This window comes from Lipotes vexillifer, unplaced genomic scaffold (assembly GCF_000442215.2).
Source record: "Lipotes vexillifer unplaced genomic scaffold, Lipotes_vexillifer_v1.1 scaffold640, whole genome shotgun sequence".
NCBI classification, from domain to species: Eukaryota; Metazoa; Chordata; class Mammalia; order Artiodactyla; family Lipotidae; genus Lipotes; species Lipotes vexillifer.
In genome coordinates, this window is record NW_006773138.1 from 2208838 (window position 1) to 2227471 (window position 18634).

Genomic DNA, 18634 nt, shown 5'->3' on the forward strand with positions numbered 1-18634 from the left:
GGAAAATCTGAATAACATAATTGTGCCAATTATTAAGCTATTATTTTTTACTTCCAAACCCACCCTTCTCTATTCTGCTTTGGGATGTTGGAGCTGGGGTTCTGAAAATCATTTTTCTGCTTTGCCAGTTGCTTTCCTGTTAGACTCTGACAATAGGGGTTGGGGCTAGAGGAAGACTGCAAAGCTGGAAGAGGAAGAAGAGGCTTGCTTCCACCAGTCTGCTTCCCATGGGTTTCCCAACTGCTTGTGATATGAATGCCGCTGGAGTAATGTCACTTCATCCCAGCTTCAGCAAGTCTCTCCCCAGCAGCAGCTGAATCCAGTTTGCAGTTTTCCAACCTTTATAAACTAGCTTCAGGGATACCAGCACCAGCCAGTCAGTCTCCTCCTTGCAGAGATTTGGGGTCTCAGCTCCATGAGGCCCCTCTGAGCTTAGAGACACCAGCAGCCAAGCTCTAAAGGGCTTCTCTTCCAAGCTTCTGAATTTTAATAATTCCAACCTCTTCCCACAAAGGAAAGCCCAGGCTCAGATGGCTTCATGGTGAATTCTTCCAAAATTTAAGGAAGATATAATCTCAATCTTATACAAACTTTCCCAAGCAACAGAAAAATAGTGAATATTTCTCCAAATGCATTTTATGAGGCAAACATAACTTTGACTGTAAATCCTGACAAGAACATTATAACAAAAGAAAATAATATACCCACATATCTCCTGAACATAGATTTTAAAATCCTTGACAAAATATCAATCAGCAAGTTAAATCATGACCAAGTGGGGTTTATCCTGGGAATGCAAGTCTGGTTCAACATTCAAAAATTGATATAAAATAAACAGGTGGGATTATATCAAACTAAAAAGCTTTTGCACAGCAAAGGGAACCATCAACAAAATGAAAAGACAACCTACTGAATGGGAGAACATATTTTTAAATTCTGTATCTGGACAAAGGGTTACTATCCAAAAATATATTTTTAAAAAACTCAGAAAACTCAATAGCAAAAAAACAAACAATCAAGAGGATATGAATAGGCATCTTTCCAAAGAAGACATGCAAATGGCCTACAGGTACATGAAAATATGCTCAACATCACTAATCATCAAGGAGAAGCAAATCAAAACCACAATGAGATATTACCTCACATCTGTCAGAATGGCTGTATCAAAAAGAAAAGAAATAACAAGTGTTGGCGAGGATGTGGAGAAAAGGGAACTGTTGTGCACTGTTGGTGGGAATGTAAATTGGTGCAGCTATTATGGAAAACAGTATGGAGGTTCATCAAAAAAACTGAAAACAGAACTACAATATGATCCAGAAGTTCCACTTCTGGGTATTTACCCAAAGAAAATAAAATGCACCCTTATGTTCATTGCAGCATCATTTACAATAGCCAAGACACAGAAACAACCTAAATGTCCATCGATGGACGAATGGATAAGGAAAATGTGATTTTATATATATGTACACACACACATATGTAAATTATTCAGCCGTAAAAAAGAATGATACCTTGCCATTTGCAACAACATGGTTAGGCCCTGAAGGCATTATGTAAAGTGAAATAAGCCAGACAGAAAAAGATAAATACCATATGATCTCCCTTAAATGTGGAATCTAAAGAAAAACACAAAAACCAACCCAAACCAAAACAAAAAAATTGAGCTCATGGATATAAAGAACAGACTGGTGGCTGCCTGAGGCAGGGGGTGGGGGGTGGGCGAAATGGGTGAAGGGGGTGAAAAGGTACAAATTCCCAGTTATATATGGGAATGTAATGAATATAGTGCGGTGACTATAGTTAACAATACTGTATTGTGTATTTGAAAGTAGCTAGGAGAGTGGATCTTTAAAGTTCTCATTACATGAAAAAAATTTTTTTGTAACTAGGTATGGTGACAGATATTAACTGAACTTCAAACAAAATCAATGTAATGAACAGTATTAATAGATTAAAGAAAAATCACATGATTGTCTCAATAGATGCAGAAAAAGCATTTGACAAAATTCAATACCCATGCATAATAAAAACTGTCAGCAAACTAGGAAAACAAAGAAATTTCTTTAATCTGATAAAAGGCATTTACAAAAATATCTATAGCTAACTCATAATTTTGAAATATTGAACAGTTTCCCCCTGAGGTTGGGAACAACACAAGGATGTCCACTATCACCACTTCTCTCAACATCGTACTAGAAGTCTTAGCCAGTGAAATAAAGAAATAAAAAGGCATAAGAGGCATAAGATTGGTAGAGAATAAATGAAATGGTCATTATCTGTAAACGTTATGATCGTGAACATAGGTAATCCGAAAGAACCTGCAAATGACTAAAAGTGATAAATGAATTTAGAAAGGTTACTGGATACATGTTCAATATTGGAAATGAAATATAAAAAAGCAATACCATTGATGATAGCATAAAGAAGACCAAATACCTAGGAATAAATCTAATGAAAGATATGCATAACCTTGCCATTGAAGCCTACAAAGCATTGTTGAGAAGAATTTTAAAAGATCTAAAAAATGGTAGGATATATTATTTTAATGAGGCAATTCTCTCCAAATTGGTCTGTAGGTTCAATTCAATTCCAATCAAAATCCTAGCAGGATTTTGTTTGGAAGTTGATAAGCTGATTCTAAAATTTGCATAGAATTTGCATACTGTTTGTATGCAAAGGTCTTACAATACCTGTAGCAATTTTGAAGAATAACATCACAGCTGTAGAATTTCACCATCAGTTGTCAAAATTTGTTACAAAGCTACAGTCGTTTAGATACATACACTGTCACCCACCTTACCACAATGCCTCCCCAACAACTCAGTGGGGAAGATTATATAGTCTTTTCAACAAATGGTGCTGGGTCAATCAGATATCCATATAAGAGTTAACTCTGACTCTACCTCACACTATATACAAAAATTAATTCTAGATAGATCATAGACCAAATGTAAAAACTAAAATAATCAAGCTTCTAGAAGGAAATATAGAAAAATATCTTCATGGCTTGAGACATGCAAAAAAGTCTTGATCAGGAAATAGAAAGCACTAACTATAAAGATTGATGAATTGGATTTCATTAAAATTAAGAACTTCTGTTCACCAAAATTCACCAGTAATATGAAAAAGCAAGTCACAGACTGAGAAAAGATTTTTGTGATAATATGGATCTACCAGGACCTTGTATCCAGGATACATAAAGGACTCAAATCAACAACAACAACAAAAAGGATACACAATCCAATTTAAATACAGGCAAGAGGCAAATAAGCACTTCCAAAAGAGGATATCAAAGTGACCAATAAACATATAAAAAGGTACTCAACATCATTAGTCACTTGAGAAATGCAAATCAAAACCACAATGAGATATCACTACCTATCTACCAAAACGAGTAAAAAGAAGACTGATGGTACCAAGTATTTGTGAAGATATGGAATAACTGGAAATCTCTTACATTAATATGGGATTGACAATTGCTACAACCCCACTGGAAAAGTATTTGGCAGTATCCACTAATGCTAAACAAACTTTTACACTCTGAGGCTCAGCAATTCCACTCCTGGGTATATACCCAACAGAAGCAAGTGCTTATGTCCACCAAAAGATGTGTAAAAAAATGTTCACAGGAGCTTTATCCATAATAGCTCCCAAATAGAAATAACCAAAATGTCTATCAACAGTAAAAAGTGTAAATAAATTGTGGTATAAATGGAATAAATAAGAGAAAAAAAAGAGTGAACCACTGACATAGGCAACAACATGAATGAATCCCACAGATTTAACGTTGAGTGATACATGAATTTCAAATCAGGCGAAACTCATCTGTGTTGACAGAAGTCAGAACAGTGGTTATTCTTAGAGGAGATACTGATTGGGAGGTTGAAAACGTTCTATATTGTAATATGAGTGATAGTTAAAAGAGTATATATATGTAAAAACTCAAGCTCTGCACAAGATTTCTGTATTTTACTCATTATTCCTCAATTTAAAATAAATGTTAAGGAAAAACTGTGTGGTATTGGCACAGTAATAGAGAATTAGATCAGTGGAGCAGAATATGTAATCCACAAATACACTCATGCATTAAAGGAATTTTGGTTTATAATAAAGGTAACGTTTCTTTCATTTTCTGCCTCCAAATGTTGCCATCTGGATGTGATTCTTGGAACTGTGGTAGCAACCTTGAGACCTCAATGGGAACCAGCCTAAAAGAACAAGCAAGAAGGACAAGCAAGCAGGCCAAGGATGGAGAGGAGAGGATGGAAAGAGCCTGAGCCCCTTGAGAATATCAATGCCCCCCAGAATTAACCATCTCTGGAAAGCCTTACTTCTCAGTTTCTCGTTATTTGAGATAAAAAGGAAAAAATCCACTTGTAACTGGGTTGTAAAAGCATCTTGACTGACAGAACCAGTTAGGAAGTTATAGAAATAGTTCACGTAGGACTGCGATCTCCCCTGGCTCAGCAGTTGAAAAGCAGCAGCTCCCCAGGGAGCCACAGACTCTCAGAATAAACTCTTGGAAGCTTATCACACCATGGGGCTAGCATCTGCAACAAGTGGTATCACTAACCTGTCCGGTCAACATCCTTTTTCATGGGCAGTACAGTATAATCCGGTTGGTCATCCGAGGCCTCAAATATCCACGACTTGGGCTGCAGCATGGATTGGGGCTCTTTCCTGGGACTCCCCCTGCCTCCAACCCAGTCTCCAGACCCATCTCGGAGCTGAACCTGCTGTAGGTACGGGATCTGGAAAATCTTGTTTTGGTCCAGGCTTAACTTCTTCAGTCTTTAATTAAGGAAAGTGAATACAGAATCACAGCAGTAATGATACCTCAGGGACACTGACCAAGCAACTTTAGGGAAAGAACATGGAATAACGCTTCTACAGTTACTCCTCTTGGGTGACCTTGAGCCAGTGACTTACCCTCTCTGGGCCTCAATGTCCCTATCTCTAAAATGGGGATAGTATTTATTAACCTTTCAAGGGTCTTGTGAAGATTAAATGAGACAATATGTAAATGCTGCCACAAAGTAGTGTTCAGTAAATGGTATTTGAATCCAAAGTAAATTTTCCAGGGATCTAAAACTTAAGCATTTAAATGCCAGCATTTCATTACTTTAACCAAATATAGTCAGCCCTCCATATCTGTGGGTTCTATGTTGGTTGAATCTGTGGACGCAAAACCCAGATACAGAGGGCCAACTACAGGTAGAGCTCAGAGTTTAACTTACCTTTCTGAATCTGATTCTTTTTTTTTTTTTTTTTTTTGGCAAGAGAGTGAGTTTATTCAACAGGTATTTACTGAGCCCTTACTATGTGCCAGGCACTATTTTAGGTGCTGGGAATACATTCCATTGATTAATTTTTTTTTTTTTTTTTGGCTCCCCTGTTAGGGTCAGGATCCCTTATCTCCTCCTACCCTCCTTTCTCTTTACTGCTTCTAATCCAGTCACATGATCAGAAATATCTTTACTGATGCCTCACTTTTTGGCTTGAGCTAAAGCTCAGAGGGGAGATGACTTACTCATGGCCACACAGCAGAGATAAATGATGGAGCTGGGATTTAAACCCAGGCATTTTGGCTTCCAGAGCAGCACTCAAGGTGTGAGAAAGGCTGGGGGTTATAGAGGGCCCTGCAGAGAGAGGCTTGTAGCTTTACCTCCTGAGCCCGGCCAGGCTGGCAAAGCAATTGGGGTTGGAGAGTTTGTTGTCATCCAGCATCAGTGTCTCTAGTGCCGGGAACCTCAGGATGTACCTTTTGCTGGTCAGTGATGTTACACATGCCTCCCTGTGGGTACAAAGACCTTGGGTAATGAACAAGGGCAGGGGACAAGCTCTACCACTCCCAGGAAGAAATGGAGGATAGGAAATCAATCAAGAGGACTAACCAGCTTGGGAACTACTCTACTGCCCAAGAGTGGTCTCCACAGTGAGGGACCAAAAGGTGTAATTCCCTCTTCAACTGACCCCCTTCCCCAAACCCCACTCACACATACAATCTTTTGTATGGAGAAAGGTTGCACATATTCACTGATGGACTCAGTGAGACCAGTTTGCAGCAGGATGGAGGGGCACTAGTAATGTTCATGGAAAACACCAGGGTGACAGAGTTAGGGGAAGCATTCTGTAGGAACAACACTACACAATTTTGGGTCACGGCAGACTCCCAAATATGCTGTGTCACCCCAAGAAGTGGTAACTATGGAAGTACCAGGAGACAATGCCCTTGGCAGAGATTAAGTGGGTTAAGGTACGATGGATGAATGGCACCATCCCTAACCACAGTGAGGCTCTCCTCTAAAGTGACTTGGTAAAGTGCACACATCAGTATGGAACTGGGAAGTCTTTTCTTAAATTCAAACTCTCTGAGGATTCCCAGAAACACTTGAGAGTGGGATTTAACAGGCTGAGGTCCTGAATCACACAGGTGGGGCAGGAAGTGGTGGCATCATTGATGGTGGTACTACCACCAATGTGACCTCATTTGTGTCCCCAGGTGGATGAGGCCTAGGTATTTATTTTTAAGCACATGAAAGGCAGATGACTCACGTCGTGTTTTCATTCCTCCCTCCAACTCCATCCTCTGTATACACGAAAACACATAGGGATATCCAGTCACAAAACACACATACACATATGTAAATCACAGATGTGCCTACAATAAGAGGACAGGAAAGAAGCCTTTCTTCTGAGCCTACTGCATTCCTGGAATTGTTAGCTGTTTTATACATGTCATCTTAGAATAGCATTGAGAAGGACTGGTGCTATCCACCTCCTTTTCAGATGAAGAAATTCAAACTCAGAGTCCCTTGCCCAAAATCTCACAGCCAGAAAGTGGTAGAGCTCAAACTCAACTCCAAACCCCAGGCCCTTTCCACAACAGCACCCGCCTCTCACATCACATCTTCAAGCTCTCTGTGGATTAAAGGGTGGGAAAGTGGAACGGTAGCTGTTGGCTGGGCTGGGGAGAACTTGACAAAGGTAGGCAATGAGTTCAAAAGTCCAAAAGGACTGTAAGAGTACACCTAAAGGCAGGAATATTTCAAAGATGAATTTCAAGACAGCATATAGCCAGCCGTGTGGTCATTCATTCATTCATTCACACTCATGAATTTCTTCAACACGTATTTGTGGAGCCAGGGACTGGGAATACAAAGAGAAAAAGAACACATCCCCCTCTCAAGGTGCTTATTAGAGTCTCGTGGAGGAGGTGGATGCACAGCACACAGTGAGACTAATGCCACAGCAGAGGCAGGCAAGAAGCGTGATGGGAGTCACCCAGCCTGGTGGGGAGGACTCAGGGAAGGCAGTGTTTAAGCTAAACCATGAAGAATGGAGAGGGAGGGAATTCTCTGGCAGTCCAGCGGGTAAGGGTTAAGACTCCATGCTCTCACTGCTGAGGGCCTGGGTTTGATCTCTGGTTGGGAAACTAAAATCCCATAAGCTGCATGGCGTGGCCGAAAAAAACCAAAAAGAATGGAGAGGGAGTTTGCCATGTTCTTAATAACTGAGAGAGAGGGAGAGGAACCGGAGAAAAATCATTGCTTTGTGGCTGGAGCTGTAATATTTTTAGGAGCTCTGTGTGGCCCAGAGAGAGACAGGTGCTCACCTGTAAAGACAAATGGAGCAAGTCACAGAGACGAGCATATGTGAAAGATGAGAGACAGAACTTCTGGGCTCTTCCACAATGCTCAGGACCTACATTCAGTATGTCCCTAAGGCATGGCTGTTGGATACCCCGTTGTTCTTAGGGTAAATTCCTCCTTTTTTGTTACTCTAATATTGATGGATTTCTGTAGATTATAACCATGATAGTTCTGACTAAAAAAAAGGCACAGGTCAGATATGGTTTCCGAAAGAGCCCTGGCAAGGTGTTGGGGAAGAGGCTTGAAGTCCAAAGACCAGAGAAATTCAACAGAGAATGAAAGAAGCCTTTAGTTCACGGTACTTTTCCGGGTCATGGATGACTTTTCCTCTTCCTGAAAGGACCAACTTTCATACACTGAAGTTTTAATCTACCTGAAAGCAATTACGGGACGGTGCCCAGAAGCTCTGTTGATTTATAAATAACTGGCCAATCTTTATTTTACTCCAGTGGAATATGAAACAGCTAAGAAATAAGCCTTCAAAAAATTCCTCTTAAGCCCTGAAACAAACCTTTTTAAAATTCAACAAGCCCTGAAACAAACCTTTTTAAAATTCAACTCTAATTATAACATAGAGAAGTTTCATTCTGTCTCTAAAATAGATGTCTTAAAATAGGGGGGCCATCAATAGGTAGGTGAGGAAGACAAGATGCAAAGCTTCACAGGAAAGCATCAGAATCCCTCAGTGAGCCCTTCCTGTGGCAGTTTTGGGAGAAGAGCTTTTTGAAGTGGCAGGCGTCTGTCAGTAATGGAGAAACGGAGGTTTCCAGCTGTTCAGAGTAGTGCTATTTTTATTATACCTTCTCTTGGCAAAAGGAATTGATACGATTTAAAATCTGATAGCTTTTTTTTTTTTTTTTTTTGCGGTATGCGGGCCTCTCACTGTTGTGGCCTCTCCCGTTGCGGAGCACAGGCTCCGGACGCACAGGCTCAGCGGCCATGGCTCACGGGCCCAGCCACTCCGCAGCATGTGGGATCTTCCCAGACCGGGGCACAAACCCGTGTCCCCTGCATCGGCAGGCGGACTTTCAACCACTGAGCCACCAGGGAAGCCCCTAAAATCTGACAGCTTTAATGTAATTTTTTCAGCAGGTAGAAGTATGCCCCAGTGGTTGGATTCCCATTCAGGAATGGAAACTTGTGTCCCATTTAAAAGCATAGGAGTGGGGATCAGAGGCCCTGGGCTCTGGTTCTGGTGGTGCTGCTGCTTTGCTTGCTGTGTGATTTCTAGTTCGTGTCAAGCATCTCTGGGCCTAGTCAGTTCCTCCCTCTATCTATATGATGGAAAAGGATTTCTTTTACTTTACATTTTAAGACTTTGGATTAGGCTAAAATTATTGTTCAACAGACTAGACCAAGGACTATAGCAAACAAGACGAAATTTAGCAAACACTAATGTTTGTTCAAATTCAGTTCAGCTTCTGTGATAAGATACAGAAAACCCACCATGCAAACATAGGATGTGGGAGACATGGCTTAACAGCTTGCTTGTGTAAGAAAGGACTTACGATGTGGCTGCTAGAAGCTAGTGCTCTTTCAAGTGGCATTATTCGGAATACAGTGATGAGAAAAAAGGAGGTCACAATGCCCCTCTGCTCCATGCTGGTCAAGCCTGAGAGCCGACTCTTGAGGTCCAAGGGGGAAAGGGAATAGGTCTAATGGGAGAGGCAAAGTATCAGCTGTCAGTCAAAACAAGTAAGAGAGCAGTCTAAAGATGGAGTAGGTCAAATATGATTCCCCTAACTCACCCAGACAGACCATGATCTACCCGGAAATGGAGATATAAATAGTTCAGAGTAGATGAGGTATGTTGTGAAATGGAAAAAAGGAGAACAGAGGATGGAGAAGTAGGCAGAGTCAAGTCGTGAAAAGCCTTGTAATCAATGTTAATGGAGTTTAGAATGTTGGGAAGCTGCTGAAGGACTTTAAGCAGGGCGGTGATAGAATCAGATGTGCATTTTAGAAACATCATTCTGGCTGATGGTGAGGAGGATGGACTAGGAGGTGAGAAACTGGAGACTGAGACCAAACAGGAGGGTAACAGAAAAGGGCAAGTTTAAGAAAAATTTAGGAAGTACAATTCACAGAATCTGGTGACTGAATGGATGTGCAAGGTGAGGAAGGAAAGAATTCAGGCTGCTGACCGTGTTTCTAGCCTGCACAACTGCACAGCAGATGAAGAGCAGTGCCCACCACCGAGGACAGGGACGCAGGAGGAGATGTTGGCATGGGCGTGTGTCTGATGAGTTTGGTATGATAAGCAGGATACATGGGCATATAGCTCAGAAGACAGAAGTGAAGTAGAGAAATAACTAAGACTTGGAAAGGGATGAGACCACTAAGAAAGACTGTAAGGATTAAGAAAAACGGTGGGTTGAGAGCAGACAATGGGGGACCACCAAGATTTAAGAGATTGGCAGAAAAGCGGAATCCAAAGAGCATACTGAGTGTGGACAAATGTGCAGGGAGGAAATGACAATAGTAGTTGTCTGGAGTCTCATCACTTTCAAAGCATAATTATTTCAGTTGATACTCTGATGTAAGGAGTACATTTATTCTCCTTTTCTTATATGTAAAGAACTAGGAAGTGCAGAGTGGTGGAGACTTGCCTTACTTTATGTAATAAGACTTTCCGCTTGAAAACAACTAGAATGATGAATAAAGTATAAAAAGAAAAAAGACCCATCATTTAGAGCTACCATATGATCCAGTAATCCTGCTCTTGGGCATATATCCAGAGAAAAACCATACTTTGGAAAGATACATGCACCCCAATGTTCACTGCAGCACTATTTACAACAGCCAGGACATGGAAGAAACCTAAATATCCATCGACAGATAAATGGATAAAGAAGATGTGGTACATATATACAGTGGAATATTACTCAGCTATAGAAAAGAACAAAATAATGCCATTTGCAGCAACATGGATAGGCCTAGAGATTGCCATACTGAGTGAAGTACGTCAGAGAAAGACAAATGTCATATGATATCACTTATATGTGGAATCTAAAAGAAGAGTACAAATAAACTTATTTACAAAACAGAAGCAGAGTCACAGATGGAGAAATAAACTTATGGTTACCAAGGGGGAAAGGAGGGGGGAGGGATAAATTGGGAGACTGGGCTTGACATATACACACTACTATGTGTAAAATAGATAACTAATAAGGACCTACTGTATGGCACAGGGAACTCTACTCAATACTCTGTAATGACCTATATGGGGAAAGAATCTAAAAAAGAGGGGGTATGTGTATACATATAACTGATTCACTTTGAGGTATACCTGAAACTAACACAACATTGTAAATCAACTATACTCCAATAAAAATTTTAAAAATAAATAAATAAAACCATGTAAGAGATGCAAAGATAGTAAGGAAGTAATGTGCCAAAATCTAAAACTCCAGAGACAGAAACTGAGCACAAGAAGCCACTTTTGCCTTAAGGATATCTGCTGATCTTATACAAAGGCAGGCATGTAATTGGAGATGCCCCACATGAATCTGGGATCCTAAAGAGAGGTACCCTCAGGAGACAGTGAACCAGAACTAAACCCATTCCCCTCATCCCACAACCAGGGGAAAACTGCCTTGGAGTGAACAGAGCAGGGGAGGGGCGAGGGCAGGCTGGTTCTCTTGAAAACTCTAGCCCAAATTTGGATTGTCAGAGTGTTTCCTAAAATATCCAACTAGTTTAGTTTATTTTAAAATGGTCCCATACCAGGCACCTAGGCACCTGGCCAAAATAAATGGAAAAGCTTTGGGTCCTGCAGACTAAATAACATGAGGCAACTCTCCCCTAAGTATAAATTCTAAAATCCAGACAAAATATATACATTAAAAATAATCTTCTTTAAGACATCTGGGAACTAACAAGCTGTGAAAAGTTGGGGGACCAAGATTTAGAAGAAGGAGGAAACCCAAAGGGATTCATGTACCATTTGGGGCCACTTTTCCCCTACGGCTCCCTGCTAACTACAGAAGTGGGTGAGAGGTTAAGAAGCTGAGCAGAGATGCTGACAACCTTGTTAGCCCAGGAGGCCAAAAATTGGAGTCCAGGGTGTGCCACAGAAAGGGAGCCCTAATAAACTGCCCCTGTTTTAAGTTAGGGCAGTGGAGGACTAAATCCTAGGAGGAAGTGTGAACTAGAAACAGTGTGTTCCTTGCAGGGATTGAAGACTAGCTTCAAACAACTTCAACTTCTGTAAATGAATTAAGACGATTTGGAATTATTGGTGATCTATATAACCAAAAACTCTAGATCTGGTGAGAAAAAAAAGTGTTTTGAGTTGCCCAAAGGGAGAGTCATGTTCTCTCATTCAGTTCCTGACTATTTACATTTAAATTAAAACTAATTAAACTTAATAAAATGAAATATTCAGCTCCTCAGTCACACTAACCACATTTCAAGTGCTCAATATGACTAGTGGCTACCATACTGGACAATGCAGATATAGAACATTTCCAACATTACAGAAAGTTCTAATGAACAATGCTTTCAAGAATTACTAGTTACTAGAAAATATCTACAAATTGGTGTTAATGTCTGGGGATATGAAAGGCATGGGTGGCCCACCATGCAAAGTGGGGAATTGTGAAGCTCTGATGGGAGAATGGAAATTTAGCCTGTGAATGGACCCAGTGAAGTCACAAACCTACTGTGTGGTTATATCCCCAGTTCCTGAATGAATAAACAGACATACTAAGCAACTGACAGAATAACCACACTTTTTTTACTGACCAAAAAAGCAAGGGCTATTATAATAGGAGGGGCCAAATTGAAGCCCTAGAAAGTTTGCTTCCAAAACAGTAAACCAAAAATAATTCCACAACCCTGAGGTAATTGCAGAGATTACTGTAAACACTAAACACTGGAAGGGGATAAGGATAATGAGTCCTATGACATCCCTGTTTAACTTGTTTATTTGGCTTATGCAGAAGACGGATCTTCAGTAATTACTGTAGATTACTATCAACTCAATCAAGTGGTGATTCCAATTTCAGCTGCTGTTCCATATGTAGACTCTTCTTACTGTAGCACATCAACACAGCCCCTAGCACTTGTGATACAGCTAAGGACATGCCACATGTTTCTTTCCCTTTATCAATGAACAAGAACTACCAGAAGCCATATGCTTTCGCCTGACAGGGACAGCAGTATACCTTTGTCCTCTTCTCTGGGGGCTACATCAACTCTTTAGCCCTATTATAATCTACTGCACAGGGATCTTGATTATTTGGGTATTCCACAGAACACCATGTTGATTGGAGCTGATGGGCAGGAAATTCAAATACCTCAGATGCCTCAGTATGGAGTGTGCCACAGGATGGAGGAAAACCTTGTAAAAATTCAAGGAACTGACACCTTGATTAATTTCCTTGATGTCCAGGTATCTGGAGCATGTTGGAATAGACCTCCAATGTGAAAGACACCTTTCACCACCTGCTACTAAGAAAAAGGCACAAAGCTTTGTTGGCCTTTTCTGATTTGGGCAGCTATGCATAAAACATTTGTGCTATTCTGCTCCATTTACTGAGGCTGCCAGTTTTGTGTGGGATCCAGAGCAAGGCAAGGCTCTGCAACAAGTCCAAATGCCATGCAAGCTGCTTTTTGGGCATTATGTCTTTGGCCAAGGGTATTGGGTGTTATTACTCGGTAGGTCCAGCTGTGCTGTACATGTCTAAGGCTGCATAGATAGGGTTACCATACATCCTGGTTTTCAAGGACAGTCTGAGTTTTCACCTGTTATCCCCAAATAATTAATAGTGGTACTTTTCCCCCTCAACTATGTCTTGGTTTGGATGATAAATTAATGGTTGCTCACAGAAACATTTTTGAGCAAAGCTATGCTCTATTCTACAGACAACTATTTTCCTTATGAAAAACAGTTTCTGGCTTACTACTGCATGTTGGTAGAGACTGAACACCTGACCATGGGACACCAAGGCGACCATGCCTCCTGAGCTGTTCAACATGAACTGAATGTGCAGAACTCCCTCATCAAATGAAAGCAACATTGGAGATCAGGTTCAAGCAAACCTGGAAAAGTTGCATGAACTAATATTGCTTAGATTCCTGTGATCCCTACTCCTGCTGTACTGTTACTTCTCCATCAACCCATAACAAACGTCCTATGACCACTGGGTGTAGGAGAAAAATCTGCAGCTAGGTTTATAAATGATTTTGCATGATATGCTGATACTAACCAAAACCAGACTGTTGCAGGATTATAACTCCATACAAAGGTGGCTCTGAAAGACAGGGGAGGAGAAATCCTCCTAATATGTAAAACCTAGAGCAATACATCTGATTGTTCATTTTCCTTGGTTGGCGAGATAGCCAGAAATACAGGTCTATGCTCATTCATGGGCAGTGGTTTAGCTGAAGAGTCAAGGTTTGGAAAAAATAATGTAAAACTGCTGAGAGGGAGGTCTAAGGGGAAATCATGTGAACAGACCTCTCAGGATGAAAAGGATGTGTAAGGACTATTTCTATCCCATGTGAATGCTCCCAAAGACTTCCACTGCAGAGGAGACTCTCAGTGATCAGGTGGACGAGATGACCCATTCCATGAATGTCAGTTGGATACCCTGGTGCTTGCAAAATGGCCTTGGCAGCAGGGAAGGAGGCTACACACTCACCCTCAACAAAGCACATCTGCCTACCACCCCTGCCGAGCACCTGCAGAGGCCAATGCTGAGCCCCTAACATGGCACCATTTCTGGGAGGATTAGCCAGTCACCCAGTAGGAGGATGACTACAGTGCACACCTACCTTCATAAAAAGGGCAGTGATTTTTTTCTCACTGAAATAAATATGTATTTAAGATATGGATTTTCCATCCCTAACCACAATGTTCTGCCAGCATCACAATCTGTGGACTTCAAGAATGTCTTATTCATTATTCTGGTAGCGCATATAACATTGCTTCTAACCATGGAACACAATTCATGGCAAAGAAGCACAATAATGGGCTCACAGACATGGAGTTTAATTTTTTACCATATACTCCATCACGCAGAAGTAGCTGACCTAATAGAATGTCAAGATAGTCTTTTGACAACTTACTTATTGCACTAGCTAGCAAACTACCCACTGTGAGGTTTGGGTGTGGACTTACAGGATGGAGTGTCACACAAACTAGCAACCAAGACTGATGCTGTTTTTCTCACAACCAGATCATAAGGGCCTAGGAATGAATGAATGAAAATGAAAGCAGTTCCTCTTATAATTATACACAACAATCCACTTGCAGCTTGTAATTCCTGCGGCTTTGAGCTCTTGAGTTAGAGGTTTTAGTTTCCTAGGGAGGAATACTTTTACAGGGGACACAAGAATAGTTCCACTTAACTGGAATTTAAGTTCACTGCTGGCCACTTGGGCTCCCCATTCCACGGAATCAACACGCAGGAAAACAGGGGTTTATTATATTGGCTAGGTGACTGATATTGACTATCAACAATAGGTATGACAGCTGCTATACCTTGAGGGCAAAAAGGAATATGTTTGGAATCCAGGGAATTATCTGGTGTTCTTTTTTTTTTTTATCATCTTTAATTTCTTTCAGCAGTGTCTTATAGTTTTCTGCAAACAGGTCTTTTGTCTCCTTAGGTAGGTTTATTCCTAGGTATTTTATTCTTTTTGTTGCAATGGTAAATGGGAGTGTTTCCTTAATATCTCTTTCAGATTGCTCATCATTAGTGTATAGGAATGCAAGAGATTTCTGTCCATTAATTTTGTATCCTGCAACTTTACCAAATTCATTGATTAGCTCTAGTAGTTTTCTGGCGGCATGTTTAGGATTCTCTATGTATAGTATCGTGTCATCTGCAAACACTGACAGTTTTACTTCTTTTCCAATTTGTATTCCTTTTATTTCTTTTTCTTCTCTGATTGCCGTGGCTAGGACTTCCAAAACTATGTTGAATAATAGTGGTGAGAGTGGACATCCTTGTCTTGTTCCTGATCTTAGAGGAAATGCTTTCAGTTTTTCAACACTGAGAATGATGTTTGCTGTGGGTTTGTCGTATATGGCCTTTATTATGTTGAGGTAGGTTCCCTCTATGCCCACTTTCTGGAGAGTTCTTATCCCTCTCTGCCCACTTTCTGGAGAGTGTTGAATTATGTCAAAAGCTTTTTCTGCATCTATTAAGATGCTCATATGGTTTTTATTCTTCAATTTCTTAATATGGTGTATCACATTGATTGATTTTCGTATATTGAAGAATCCTTGCATCCCTGGGATAAATCCCACTTGATCACAGTGTATGATCCTTTTAATGTGTTGTTTGATTCTGTTTGCTAGTATTTTGTTGAGGATTTTTGCATCTATATTCATCAGAGATATTGGTCTGTAATTTTCTATTTTTGTAGTCTCTTTGTCTGGTTTTGGTATCAGGGTGATCATGGCCTCATAGAATGAGTTTGGGAGTGTTCCTTCCTCTGCAATTTCTTGGAAGAGTTTGAGAAGGATGGGTGTTAGCTCTTCTCTAAATGTTTGATAGAATTCACCTGTGAAGCCATCTGGTCCTGGACTTTTGTTCGTTGGAAGATTTTTAATCACAGTTTCAATTTCATTACTTGTGACTGGTCTGTTCATATTTCCTATTTCTTCCTCATTCAGTCTTAGAAGATTATACCTTTCTAAGAAGTTGTCCATTTCTTCCAGGTTGTCCATTTTGTTGGCATAGAGTTGCTTGTAGTAGTCTCTTAGGATGCTTTGTATTTCTGCCGTGTCTGTTGTAACTTCTCTTTCATTTCTAATTTTATTGATTTGAGTCCTCTCCCTCTTTTTCTTGATGAGTTTGGCTAATGGTTAATCAATTTTGTTTATCTTCTCAAAGAACAAGCTTTTAGTTTTATTGATCTTTGCTATTATTTTCTTTGTTTCTATTTCATTTATTTCTGCTCTGATCTTTATGATTTCTTTCCTTCTGCTAACTTTGGGTTTTGTCTGTTCTTCTTCTTCTAGTTCCTTTAGGTGTAAGGTTAGATTGTTTATTTGAGATTTTTCTTGTTTCTTGAGGTAGGCTTGTATAGCTATAAACTTCCCTCTTAGAACTGCTTTTGCTGCATCCCATAGGTTTTGGATCATCATGTTTTCATTGTCATTTGTCTCTATTTTTTGATTTCCTCTTTGATTTCTTCAGTGATCTCTTGGTTATGTAGTAATATATTGTTTGGCCTCCAGGTGTTTGTGTTTTTTACCTTGTTTCCCCCTGTAATTCATTTCAGTCTCATAGCGTTGTGGTCAGAAAAGATGCTTGATATGACTTCAATTTTCTTAAATTTACTAAGGCTTGATTTGTGACCCAAGATGTGATCTATCCTGGAGAATGTTCTGTGCGCACTTGAGAAGAAAGTGTAATCTGCTGTTTTTGGATGGAATGTCCTATAAATATCAATTAAATCTATCTGGTCTACTGTGTCATTTAAAGCTTTTGTTTCCTTATTTATTTTCATTTTGGATGATCCGTCCATTGGTGTAAGTGAGGTGTTAAAGTCCCCCACTATTATCGTGTTACTGTTGATTTCCTCTTTTATAGCTGTTAGCAGTTGCCTTATGTATTGAGATGCTCCTATGTTGGGAACATATGTATTTATAATTGTTATATCTTCTTGGATTGATCCCTTGATCATTATGTAGTGTCCTTCCTTGTCTCTTGTAACATTCTTTAATTTAAAGTCTATTTTATCTGATATGAGTATTGCTACTCCAACTTTCTTTTGATTTCCATTTGCATGGAATATCTTTTTCCATCCCCTCACTTTTAGTTTGTATGTGTCCCTAGGTCTGAAGTGGGTCTTTTGTAGACAGCATATATATGGGTCTTGTTTTTGTATCCATTCAGCAAGCCTGTGTCTTTTGGTTGGAGCATTTAATCCATTTATGTTTAAGGTAATTATCGATATGTATGTTCCTATGACCATTTTCTTAATTGTTCTGGGTTTGTTTTTGTAGGTCCTTTTCTTCTCTTGTGTTTCCCACTTAGAGAAGTTCCTTTAGCATTTGTTGTAGAGCTGGTTTGGCGGTGCTGAATTCTCTTAGCTTTTGCTTGTCTGTAAAGCTTTTGATTTCTCCATCGAATCTAAATGAGATCCTTGCTGGGTAGAGTAATCTTGGTTGTAGGTTCCTCCCTTTCATCACTTTAAGTATATCATGCACTCCCTTGTAGCTTGTAGAGTTTCTGCTGAGAAATCAGCTGTTAACTTTAGGGGAGTTCCCTTGTATGTTGTCATTTTTCCCTTGCTGCTTTCAATAATTTTTCTTTGTATTTAATTTTTGCTAATTTGATTACTATGTGTCTTGGCATGTTTCTCCTTGGGTTTATCCTGTATGGAACTTGCTGTGCTTCCTGGACTTGGGTGGCTATTTACTTTCCCATGGTAGGGAAGTTTTTGACTATAATCTCTTCAAATATTTTCTTGGGTCCTTTCTCTCTCTCTTCTCCTTCTGGGACCCCTATAATACGAATGTTGTTGTGTTTAATGTTGTCCCAGAGGTCTCTTGGGCTGTCTTCATTTCTTTTCATTCTTTTTTCTTTATTCTGTTCTGCAGCAGTGAATTCCACCATTCTGTCTTCCAGGTCACTTATCCGTTCTTCTGCCTCAGTTATTCTGCTATTGATTCCTTCTAGTGTAGTTTTCATTTCAGTTATTGTATTGTTTATCTCTGTTTGTTCTTTAATTCTTCTAGGTCTTTGTTAAACATTTCTTGCATCTTCTCAATCTTCACCCCCATTCTTTTTCCGAGGTCCTGGATCATCTTCACTATCATTATTCTGAATTCTTTTTCTGGAAGGTTCCCTATCGCCACTTCATTTAGTTGTTTTTCTGGGGTTTCATCTTGTTCCTTCATCTGGTACATAGCCCTCTGCCTTTTCATCTTGTCTATCTTTCTGTAAATGTGGTTTTTGTTCCACAGGCTGCAGGACTGTAGTTCTTCTTGTTTCTCTGGTGTTCTTCTTAAAAGGGTC

General features: G+C 40.0%; 1 protein-coding gene across 1 annotated transcript in view; it reads right to left on the minus strand.

The window, feature by feature from the left end:
- The window catches only part of XRRA1 (X-ray radiation resistance associated 1), a 102569-nt gene that overhangs the window by 56553 nt on the left and 27382 nt on the right, over window positions 1-18634 (minus strand). Inside the window, exons 7-8 of the mRNA XM_007448101.1 lie at window positions 5666-5794; window positions 4574-4791 (exon numbers count right to left, since the gene is read on the minus strand). Coding sequence (XP_007448163.1) covers window positions 4574-4791; window positions 5666-5794 — 347 coding nt within the window. The remainder of the gene's footprint in view (window positions 1-4573; window positions 4792-5665; window positions 5795-18634) is intronic.